At 43.4% G+C, this 12871-nt stretch overlaps 1 protein-coding gene across 2 annotated transcripts in view; it reads right to left on the reverse strand.

The window, feature by feature from the left end:
- The window catches only part of lama3 (laminin, alpha 3), a 321185-nt gene that overhangs the window by 241094 nt on the left and 67220 nt on the right, over nucleotides 1-12871 (reverse strand). For both annotated transcript variants that reach the window (XM_063060575.1, XM_063060566.1), the window contains exons 4-7: nucleotides 8750-8868; nucleotides 6630-6800; nucleotides 3189-3286; nucleotides 1716-1831 (exon numbers count right to left, since the gene is read on the reverse strand). In XM_063060575.1, coding sequence (XP_062916645.1) covers nucleotides 1716-1831; nucleotides 3189-3286; nucleotides 6630-6800; nucleotides 8750-8868 — 504 coding nt within the window. The remainder of the gene's footprint in view (nucleotides 1-1715; nucleotides 1832-3188; nucleotides 3287-6629; nucleotides 6801-8749; nucleotides 8869-12871) is intronic.

Consider the following 12871-nt stretch of genomic DNA (forward strand, 5'->3'; position numbering starts at 1 on the left):
CTGTTCAAAATTATCAGAGATATCCGTGAAGATAGGGAGAAAATGTTTCCAGGAGGAGGTGAGTTAACAGGGGACACAAATTTATAGTGATCAAAAGAACCAGACTCTCACTGTCTTGGTAGAGCAGCCAACATAATCAAAAACCCCTCCCACCATAGACATTCTCTCTTCTCCCCCCTCCCATCAGGCAGAAGATACAAAAGCTGGAAAGCACATACCATCAGGCTCTATGACAGCTTCTACCCCACTGTTACAAGACTATTGAATGGTTCTATTACAATAAGATGACTCTTGACCTCACAATCTATCTTGTTAAGACCATAGATATAGGAGCAGAATTAGGTCACTTGGCCCATTGAGTCTGCTCCACCATTTCATCACGGCTGATCCAACTTTCCTCTCAGCCCCAGTCTCCTGCCTTCTCCCTGTATCCCTACCAATTAAGAATCTATCAACCTCTGCCCTAAATATACATAAAGACTTGGCCTCCAGAGCTGCCTGTGGCCAAGAATTCCACAGATTCACCAAGCTTTGGCTAAAGAAATTCCTCATCTCCATTCTAAAAGGACTCACCTCTATCCTGAGGCTTTCTCCTCTAGGCTTACACTCTCCCACCATAGGAAACATCCTCTCCACATCCGCTCTATCATGGCTTTTCACCATTCAATACTTTTCAATGAGGCCACCCCTCATTCTTCTGAATTCTGGTGAATGCAACCCAGAGCCATCAAACACTCTTCATATAAACAAGCCATTCAATCCTGGCAACACACATCAAAGTTGCTGGTGAACGCAGCAGGCCAGGTAGCATCTCTAGGAAGAGGTACAGTCGAAGTTTCAGGCCGAGACCCTTCTTCAGGACTAGTCCTGACGAAGGGTCTCGGCCTGAAACGTCAACTGTACCTCTTCCTAGAGATGCTACCTGCCCTGCTGCGTTCACCAGCAACTTTGATGTGTGTTGCTTGAATTTCCAGCATCTGCAGAATTCCTCGTGTTTGCATTCAATCCTGGAATCATTTTGATGAACCTTCTTTGAACATTTTCCAGTTTCACCACACCCTTTCTAAGATAAGGGGCCCAAAACACTTCACAATACTCCAAGTGAGGCCTCACCAGTGCTTTATAAATTCTCAACATTACATCCTTTCATTTATACTCAATTCCTCTTGAAATGAATACTAACATTGCATTGCCTTCCTCATCACAAACTCAGCCTGCAAATTAACTTTTAGGGAATCCTGCACAAGGCCTCCCAGGTCCACTTGTACCTCAGTGTTTGTATTTTTTTTTCTCCATTTAGAAAATAGTCAACCTTATCTGTGGAAACCTATGGTATCCTCTTTAATATTATTGGATAACTTACTTTTGTATTCCATCTTTACCTTCTTAACGACTTTTTAGTTGCCTTCTGTTGGTTTTTAAAAGCTTCCCAATCCTCTAACTTCCCATTAATTTTTACTCTATTATATACCCTCTTTGGCTTTGACTTCTCCATTGTCCTTGCACCCTATTGTCCACCTGCACTGCACTTTCTCCATAACTGTAACATTTTATTCTGCATTCTGAAAGCAAAACTAGGTACTTCCGAGTCTACCTTTGCGAAGTCCTGCCACGTCATGAAGAAACCAGGCTTCATTCAATAGATACTAAATAGTAGACAAACAGTGATGTTTCTGAATCTGTACTGGGATAAAAGGAGCACTAATTAAACTTACCTTCACAGTTGTTGGCTGATGAGGTTGTAGCTGGTTGCCATGGCTTCTGATTGAACCCAGGACAGCAACGTTCACAGGATATTCCACAGGTGTTGTGCTGACACTTACACTGCAACCTGAACATCATATAACATGTCAGTAACAGGCAAACATACCCAGCTGATCTTAACAAGAGCTAGCAAATGTCAACATATGAAAGGCTGCACAAACACCACAAGAGAGATTATACTGTCGTTATAACTATAAAGGCTACGGACCTAATGCTAGTAGATGGAATAAGTGCAGACAGGTGCAATGGTCAGCATTGACTTGACAGGCCGAAGGGACTGTTTCTGTGTTGCATCACTATGAAAGGTGGTGTTTGAAGATTAAGGAAATTTGATGATAGTGAAATAAAGCCATTATACAGAGAACAATGTGGAGAATCGCTGTCATTATTACTCAGATGAAAACTGTGAGAGGTTCCATAGAATAAATAAGCCCTGGATTGAATAAACTAGTGCTTTTATCTTTGGAGCGAAGGAGGTTGAGAGGTGACTTTATTGAGGTGTACAAGATGATACAGTGGTCGGCCAGTGCTTTTTCCCAGGGCAGAAATGGCTAATACAAGGGCATCATTGGAGGAAAGTATAGAGGGATGTCAGGGGTAGGCTTTTCACATAAAAAGTGGTGGGTGAATGGAATGCACTGCCAGGGATGGTAGAGATGGGCACATGGATGAAAGAAAAGTGCGGGGCTATGTGGAATTGATCTTGAAGTGGGTAAGAAGGCTGGCACAACAACATAGGCCAAAGTGCCTGTACTGTATTACAGTTTGTTCTAAATAAGGAGGAATAGTTTCCTGTGGCAGGAAATCAGAAAAAAATTATATCAATCAATATGAATATATATTCAATATTGAAAAAAGAGACTTCAGGTTACACATACATAATTCCCTGAAAACTGGGACAGAAGTTGACAGGGTGGCGAGGATGGTGTGAACACTGAGTATAAGAGAAGAAATGTCATATTATAGCTGTACAAGGCATCGTGAAGCTGCACTTGGTCAGATAGGATTAAGCTGGAGAGGGTGCAGGAAAGGTTCACCGGGATGTTGGCTCTATTGGAGAGCTTGAGTCATCAGGAGAGATTGGATAGAGATCATTTTCCCTGGAGAAAAGAAAGCTAAGAGTTGACATGACAAAACATGTTCGAAGGCTGATGTGGGAAAGGGGAGCTAATTAAAATGACTAGCAACCAGAAGCTCCAGGCTGTTACAGGTGCTCAGCTAAATTGTCATCCAATATGCACTTGGTCTCACTGATGTAGAAGAGCCACGCTGGAACATTGGAAACATCAGATGCAACAGACAAGGGTGGTGGAGATGAATGTGAGTCTTTGCCCATCTCCCAACTGATCAAAGCACCGCAGTGATGCTGAATCTCCGTTTGGTGATGTTCATAAGTGCACACAACAATCTAAGCGACTACTTACAGGAAGGGGTTCTGTGGGTTCTGGGCTTCGCAGGAGTCTGCATGTCCGTTACAAACACAGCGGCCCCCAACACTGATGTCCTTGATGCTGTAGTAATACTAAGAAAACAGACAGAATTAATAGCCACATACTGTATTACTAAGAAACTGAAGCAAGGCTGATAACAAAATATCAAGTAAAATGTGTTACTAACAAATAAATAAAATGCATTTCCACAGCCCCAGGCAATATCAAAGTGCATTCTGCATAACACAGTACCGAGGTACAATGCACGTCCAGTAAATCTGCAGATGACGCTAAAATAGCTGGTGTCATTGACAGTGAAAATGGTTATCAGGGTTTACAGAGGGGTCTTGATCAGCTTGGTAAGTGGGCCAAGGAATGGCAAACGGAGTTTAATTTGATAACTGCAAGGTGTTAACAGTTTGGGAAGACAAATCAGGTTAGAACTTTAACAGTGAAGGTAACACACAAGGAGTGTTGTAGATCAAAGGAACTCAGGAGTACAGGGACATTGCTCCCTGAAAGTGGCATCGCAGATAAACAGAATAGAGGAGAAGGCTTTTGGCACATTGGCCTTCATCGGTCAGGGTGGAGATGATAAGCTGCAGTTTTACAAGAGGTTGGTGAAGCTGCAGTTGGAATATTCTGTACAGTTTTGGTCACCCTGCTGTAGGAAAGATGCCATTAAGCCAGAAAGTGTGCAGAGGAGATTTACAACAATATTGCCAAGATTCAAGGGACTGAGTTATGGACAGATGTTTAGCAGTTGGGGATTTTATTCACTGGTGCATAGGAGATTGAGGGGTGAGCTTTAGAAGGACGCAGATAGGGAAAATGCATATAGTCTTTCTCCCCAGAGGCAGGGAATCATCTGTTGCTTTGAGCTTGCGTGCACAAGTTTGTTGCAGTGTCCTTTGAAATAAAATACTGAGCACTCTCCAATAAAACATAACCTGGAATCCGGTGGTTTGCAAATAATCTACTGCCACAATGCAGTTGGAGGGGCAACACCTCATATTCCACCTGGTACTCTCCAACTTGATGGCACGAAAATCAATTTCTCTAACGTTCAATAACCTATCTCTTCTGTTTACCACCCCAGCCCTTTTCTTGTTTCCCCCAATTCTGCTGGCTTTCTCACCACTTCTCTTCTCGTCCTCTGCCCACATGACCTGCCCATAGCCTGTCCTCTCTTATCAGATTCCTTTTTCTACATCCCTTTATCTTTTCCACCTTTCACCTCCCATCCTCTCACACAACACCCCCTTACCTATCCACCTTCCCCCTCATCTGCTTCCACCTTTCACCTGCCAGTTTGTACTCCTTCCCCATTCCCTATCTTACTTTGACTTCCACCCCTTTCCTTTCCAGTGCTGATTAGGGGTTCCGGTCTGAAATATCAGCCGTTTACTCCCATCCACAGATGCTGCCTGACTTGCCGAGTTCCTACACCGTTTTTTGCATGTTGATCTTTCCTGCATCCACAGTCTCTCTTGTGTCTCTGGAAATCCTGATGGCCCGGCACCTGGTTTGTTCACTAACTCCCTACAGTGCAAATGGGGAAAAGAGTCTGGGCTGCTTGCATATTCCCCAAGGTTACTACAAATTAATTATATATTTATTTATTAGGAATACCACTCCTTGGAAGATGCTCTCCAGGCCACACTTCATCCTGGCTTGCTTGGAAATATATAACTTCTCCTTTACCATCGCTTGGACCAAGTGAAAAAGTTGCCCCTCATGTCCTTTGCACTGTACTGCTGCCGCAAAACAACAGATTCACATCATATAATAGTGATAATAAATCTGATTCTAATTCTGGGTCAGAATTATGGAGCTCACTCTCTCCCTAAGAGCAAGAATACAGTGGGAATAGCCACAACTCAAGGGCTGCAGTGGTACAAGAAGGCAGCTCACCCACCACCACCTTTTCCAGGGTACCTAGGGATGGCAATTAAATGCTGACTCAGCCTGCAAAACCAAAACCCTTTAAATTGAGTCGTACAACACAGAAGTGGGCCCTTTGGCCCATCTAGTCCACATTATCCTGATATCCCATCTAGTACCACTGAGCTGCACCTGAATCAAACTTCTCCCAAGCATATACCTATCCAAACTTCTCTCAAATGTTACAATTGAACCCACAACTACCACTGCCCCTCACACCACCCTGAATAAGTTCCCCATCAAATTCCCCCTAAATATTTCACTTTTCATCCTAAACTTATGTCCTCTAGTTCTATTCTCAGCCAACCTCAGGGGGTAAAAAACTACATGCATTGATCCTACCCATACTTTCATAATTCTGTATAATCTACAAGCTCTCCCTTCGGTATCCTGTGCTCCAGGGAAATAAGCCCTAACCTATTCAGATATTCAACCTTTTTCTATAACTCCAGTCCTCAAGTCCAGGAAACATTTTTGTGAATTTTCTGTACACTCTTCCAATCTTATTGATACCTTTCTTGAAGATAAGTGACTAGAACTGCACGCAATACTCGGAATTTGGCTTACCAACCTCTTGTGCAACTTCAACATAACATCCCATCTCCTGCTTCAGTGCCCTGATTTATGAAGGCCAATGGGCCAAAAGCACTCTTCATGACCCTGTCTACAGCTGATGTCAATGAATAAAAACAGATTGTATTCCATATAACAAGAGAGTGAGCTGTCAGAAAAAACATCCAACATCGGGGTAAATCTGCTCGCCTAGTGCCAGATTATCACTCAGAGTTAGAGCAGTTTAGATATCTGAAATTTCAGTTCCTGATTTTTTTTTTTTAACACTTTTAATTTTTAGAAGCTCCTAAGTGTTACTGCCTGTTTGTGAAGGTTAAAGATAGTTACAAATATTCAGTAATGTGACTGACAGCTGGTGACAGGAATAAAATAGAAAATGCAGGAAACTCAGCGGGTCAGGCAGCGGCTGTGGAGAGGGACACAGAGTGAGTGCTTCCTGTTGGAGAACGTTCAAAGCACATCTTCAACCAGAAAGGTAAACTGTTTCTCCTTCCATGAAAAATGGAAACCAAAAGCACGCAGATGCTGGAAATCTGAAATAAATGATGGCTGATAACACTCATTTGCCCAGGGTAGAGGAGTCCAAAACGAGGAAGCTTAGATTTAGGGTGAGAGGTGAAAGATTTAAAAGGGACCTGAGGAGCAACCTTTTCAAGCAAAGGGTAGTGAGAGTATGGAACGACCTGCTACAGTAAGTGGCTGAGGCAGATACAATAGTTTCATTTGAAAAGCACTTGGACAGGTGCATGGAAGGGCAGGATTAGGAGGGATACGGGCCAAATGCAGGAATATGGGACTAGTTTGATGGGTACCCTGGTTGCTTGGACAAGTTGAGCTGAAGAGGCCTGTTTCTGATGTGTATGATTCTAATTGAAGACATTTTGTTAGGCTTCTCTATTGAGTCAGCACAAGACTTACCCTTCGAGTGACTGTTGGATCCTTTTGAGTCTTGGATATCAGATGACCCAACAAGGTGTTAGTCCGGAGAAATCGAAGCCTGATGTTTGTAGCTTTGGTGAATTCCTTTAAAACTGGAGAGTCATTGAAGACAGTGGAGCCTGGCCGACCATTCACCAAGGATACAACGATCTATGGACAGCAATGTCATAGACATTCAGAACTGAAGCAATCATGGTAGATTGAACAAAAAAAAATCAATTTAATTTTTTTTTTAAAATCACACAACAGAATCCCACAGCATGCTGGCCCCGCAGTTCGTTCCACTGCCTGACAACTCCAGTGATCCTGACCCTGGATGCCGTCCATGTGGAGTTTGTACACAGCATTACTGAGCTCTCTTCTCCTGCAGATGACAACCGAAGATTTCATTCAGGTGTTTATATTGGTTCATTGTGGTCACATAGCATCAGAGTCAAAGTTCAAAGTTCAAGGTAACTTTGGTAACTATATGTGCTTATCAAAGCACATATATGTCACCATAGGCAACCCTGAGATTAGTTTTCTTGTCAGCATACACAGTAAATACAAAACACAATAGAATCAATGAAAGACTGAACCAATCTGCAAAGGACAACAGATTGTGCAAGAAGGAAAGAAAAAATAATAAATAAACAAGCAATAAATATTGAGAATGTGAGATGGAGAGTCCTTGAAAGCAAGTCCATAGGTTGTGGGAACATTTCAGTGATGGGGCAAGTGAAGTTGAGTGAAGTTATCCCACATGTTGAAGAGCATGATGGTTGAGGGGTAGTAACTGTTCCTGAAACTGGCGGTGTGACTCCTGAGGCTCCTGTACTTTCTTCCTGATGGCAGCATTGAGAACAGAGCACGTCCTGGGTGGTGGGGGTCCCTGATGATGGATGCTGCTTTCCTGCAACAGCGCCCATGTAGATGTGCTCAATGGCAGGAAGGACTTTACCAGTGATGAACTGGGCCATATCCACAACTTTTTGTAGGATTTTCCATTCAAGGGCATTTGTGTCTCCATATCAGGTTATCATGCAACCAGGTAATTTACTCTCCATCATACATCTATGGATGTCATGCTGAATCTTTGTAAACTTCTAAGGAAGTAGAGGCATTGCTCTTAATTGCACATACATGCTGAGCCCAGAACAGGACCTCTAAAATGATGACACAGGAAATTAAAGTTGCAGACCCTCTTGACTTTTGACCCCTGATGAGGACAGGCTCATGGACCTCAGGTTTCCTCCTCCTGAAGTCAATACCCAGCTCCTTGGTCTTGGTGACATTGATGATAAATTGTTGTGGCACCACTCAGCCAGATTTTTGATCTCCCTCCTATCTGCTGATTCATCACCACCTTTTATTTGGCCAACACAGTGGTGTCATCAACAAACTTAAATATAGCTTTGGAGCTGTGCTTAGACACACAGACATAAGTGTAAAGTGAGTAGCGTAGGGGGGGTAAGCCCACAGCCTTGTGGTGCACCTGTGCTGATAGAAGCCATTGGCCAATTGTGTACATGCCAGTTATCTGGAAGACATCTTCAGTCAATCTCACAACCTTGACAGTTCCTTGGAGATTCAGAAATCTCCTGTGCAACTTTTCCGTCTGTTTCCTTTATGGCAGTGGGCTGCACAGCAGAACTTCACTGTACATCAAGGTTTCAAAGGTACATTTAATGTCAGAGAAATGTATACAATATACATCCTGAAATTCTTTTTCTTTGCAACCATCCACGAAAACAGAGGAATGCCCGAAAGAGTGAATGAAAGTTAAAACGTTAGAACCCCAAAGCCCGCCCCAGCTCCCTCTCCCACGCATAAGCAGCAGCAAAGCAAAGAGTCCCCCCCACCATCAGCAAAAAAAAAGCATTGGCACCCCCCTCACCTGCAAAAAAAAGCATTTGCACCCCCCCACCTTAAAAAAAAAGCATTGGCACCCCCCACCAAGCACTCAAGCATGCAGCAAAGCATCAATAAAGACACAGACTTGCAGTCTCGTCCACCCGGTAATTCGACATACCACAGGCTCTCTCTCTCCCTAATAAGGGAAAAAGAGATGTCTCTGTTTCATGCCCCTGAACATTCTCAATCCCACTCTAGATTCTTACCTCCCCATTCTCCAGTGGCAAAATCCGTGAAAACTCCGTGGTGCAGATGACATCGTCATCCCTTATAATCTGTCCATGGGCTCTTGTCCCAAATTGTTCTTCACAGTCACGTCTGGAATCTGGAAAGTACACGGCAACATGATAAAACTGCTGGAGATTTACAACATAGAAATGTTCAGCTTAAGAACAGACCCTTTCACCCACGATGTCTGGTTTCCAAGTTTTCAAAGTTTCAAAGTTAAATGCAAATACGTTCCAGCTTCTGCCATTACCATGAAGAGAAAATAAGTGGGGAAGATTCAGAGAGATGGTGTTATATTTATCTCACTCTTACTTAAGCCATAAGAGATGAAAACAAGAATAGGCCATTTGGCTTCTCAACATCATGGCTGTTTGCCATAGAATTATACAGCACAGAAACAGGTCCTTCTGTCCAACTTGTCCATACTGACTGAGATATAACACCGAGCTTGCCCCATTTGCCTGCATTTGACCCAGATCACTCAAAACCTATCTGATCTAAGTACCTGCTTAAATATATTTTAAACACTGCAATTGTTGTACCTGCCTCCACCAGTTCCTCTGGCAAGTGATTCAATATTTTATTTTATTTATTGAGATACAGAGCAGAGTAGGCCCTTCCAGTACTTCAAGCCGTGCCACCCAGCAACACCCGACTTCACCACGGCCTAATCATGGGACAATTTACAATGACCAATTAACCTACCAACCAGTACATCTGGGAGAAAACCAGAGCACCCCAAGTAAACCGACGTGGTCAAAGGGAAATCATACACGCTCCTAACAGACAGCAGCAGGAATAATAAGACCATAAGACAAAGGAGCAGAAATCGGCCATTCGGCCCATCGAGCCTGCTCTGCCATTTTATCATGAGCTGATCCATTCTCCCATTTAGTCCCACTCCCCCACCTTCTCACTACCCTGGCTACTCAGATACCTATCAATTTCTGCCTTAAATACACCCAATGACTTGGCCTCCACTGCTGCCCGTGGCCACAAATTTCATAGATTTACCATCCTCTGTCTAAAAAAATTTCTTCGCATCTCTGTTCTGAATGGGTGCCCTTCAATTCTTACGTCATGCCCTCTCGTACTAGACACCCCCACCATGGGAAACAACTTTGCTACATCCACTCTGTCCATGCCTTTCAACATTCGAAATGTTTCTATGAGGTCCCCCAATTCTCCTAAACTCCAAAGAGTACAGTCCAAGAGCGGGCAAACGTTCCTCATATGTTAACCCTCTCATTCTCAGAATCATTCTAGTGAATCTCCTCTGAACCCTCTCCAACGTCAACACATCTTTTCTTAAATAAGGAGCCCAAAGCTGCACAGTACTCCAAGTGAGGCCTTACCAGTGCCTTATAGAGCCTCAACAACATATCCCTGCTCCTATACTCTATTCCTCTAGAAATGAATGCCAACATTGCATTCGCCTTCTTCACTACCGACTCAACCTGGAGGTTAACCTTAAGGGTATCCTGCACGAGGACTCCCAAGTCCCGTTGCATCTCAGAACTTTGAATTCTCTCCCCATTTAAATAATAGCCTGCCCATTTATTTCTTCTACCAGAGTGCATATTTGTATTTCATTTGCCACTTCTTTGCCCATTCTCCCAATCTATCCAAGCCTCTCTGCAAACTCTGTTTCCTCAGCACTACCGGCCCCTCCACCTATCTTTGTATCATCAGCAAATTTAGCCACAAAGCCATTTATTCCATAATCCAAATTGTTGATGTACAATGTAAAAAGAAGTGGCCCCAACACGGACCCCTGTGGAATACCACTGGTAACCGGCAGCCAACCAGAATGGGATCCCTTTATTCCCACTCTCTGTTTCCTGCCAATCAGCCAACACTCTATCCACGTATGTAACTTTCCTGTAATTCCATGGGCTCTTATCTTGTTTAGCAGCCTCATGTGTGGCACCTTGTCAAAGGCCTTCTGAAAATCTAAATACACAACATCCACTGCATCTCCCTTGTCATCAACTCCAACAATTTCCCAACCACCGATGTCAAGCTAACAGGTCTATAATTTCCTTTTTGCTTCCTTGCCACCTTCTTAAATAGTGGAGTGACATTTGCAATCTTCCAGTCCTCTGGAACCATGCCAGAATCTATTGACTTTTGAAAGATCATTGCTAATGCCTTCGCAATCTCCACAGCTACTTCCTTCAGAACACGAGGGTGCATTCCATCTGGTCCGGGAGACTTATCTACCCTTAGACTATTCAGCTTCCTGAGTACTTTCTCTGTCGTAATTGTGATTGCACACACTTCTCTTCCCTGACACCCTTGAGCATCCAGTATACTGTCTTCCTCAGTGAAGACTGATGCAAAATACTCATTCAGTTCCTCCGTCATCTCATTATCTCCCATTACAATTTCTCCAGCATCATTTTCTATCGGTCCTATATCTACTCTCACCTGTCTTTTACTCTTTATATACTTGAAAAAGCTTTTAGTATCCTCTTTGATATTATTTGCTAGCTTCCTTTCATAGTTCATCTTTTCTCTCTTCATGACCTTCTTAGTTTCCTTTTGTAAGCTTTTAAAAACTTCCCAATCCTCTGTCTTCCCACTAATTTTTGCTTCCTTGTCTGCCCTCTCCTTTGCTTTAACTTTGGCTTTGACTTCTCTTGTCAGCCACAGTTGTATCCTTTTTCCATTCAAAAATTTCTTCTTTTTTGGAATATATCTGTCTTGCACCTTCCTCACTTCTCACATAAACTCCAGCCACTGCTGCTCTGCTGTCCTTCCTGCTAGTGTCCCTTTCCAGTCAACTTTGGCCAGTTCCTCTCTCATGCCACTGTAATTTCCTTTACTGCACTGAAATACCGACACATCAGATTTCGGCTTCTCTTTCTCAAATTTCACAGTGAACTCAATCATGATTTGATCACTGCCTCCTAAGGGTTCCTTCACCTCAATCTTTCTAATCACCTCTGGTTCATTACACAATACTCAATCCAGTACAGCTGATCCCCTAGTGGGCTCAACAACAAGCTGTTCTAAAAAGCCATCTTGTCGCCATTCTACAAATTCTCTTTCTTGAGATCCAGTGCCGACCTAATTTTCCCAATCCACTCGCATGTTAAAATCCCCCACAATTATCATAACACTTCCTTTCTGACAAGCCTTTTCTATTTCCTGTTGTAATTTGTAGTCCACATCACTGCAGTTATTTGGGGGCCTGTATATAACTGCCATCAGGGTCCTTTTACCCTTGCGATTTCTTAGCTCAATCCAAAAAGATTCTGCACCTTCCAATCCTATGTCACCTCTTTCTAATGATTTAATATCATTTCTTACCAATAAAGCCACGCCACCCCCTCTGCCTACCTGCCTATCCCTCCGAAACACCGTGTATCCTTGGAAGTTCAGCTCCCAGAGACATGCATCCTTTAGCCACGTCTCAGTGATGGCCACAATATCATACCTGCGAATCCGTAGCTGTACGACAAGATCATCCACCTTATTCCTTATGCTGCCTGCATTAAAGTATAAAACCTTAAGTCCAGTATTTGGTACTTTTTGCTTTGATTGCACTGCAACTTTATTGCATTGCAACTCATCCCAATGGCTGCAAATTTGTCCCATCACCTGCCTGTCCTTCCTGACATCTTCACTGCTCATTATCTTAGATATAATTCTGTTTTCCCCTCCTCTGCTCTGTCATTCCGGTTCCCATCCCCCTGCCAAATTAGTTTAAACCCTTCCTAACAGCTCTATTAAACCTTCCCACCAGGATATTGGTCCCTTTCGGGTTCAGGTGTAACCCGTCCTTTTTGAACAGGTCATACTTCCCCCAGAAGAGATCCCAGTGATCCAAGAATCTGAAGCCCTGCCCCCTGCACCAGTCTCTCAGCCACGCATTCATCTGCCTGATCCTACTATTCTTGCCCTCGCTAGCACGTGGCACAGGTAGCAATCCTGAGATTACTACCCTGGAGGTCCTGCTTCTCAGCTTCCTTCCTAACTCCCAGAAATCTCTCCCTTCTCCTATCTATGTCATTGGTACCAACATGTACCAAGACAGCTGGCTGCTCGCCCTCTCCCTTCAGAATATTCTGGACCTGATCCGAGACATCCCATAC

This window comes from Mobula hypostoma, chromosome 1 (assembly GCF_963921235.1).
Source record: "Mobula hypostoma chromosome 1, sMobHyp1.1, whole genome shotgun sequence".
Taxonomy (NCBI): Eukaryota; Metazoa; Chordata; class Chondrichthyes; order Myliobatiformes; family Myliobatidae; genus Mobula; species Mobula hypostoma.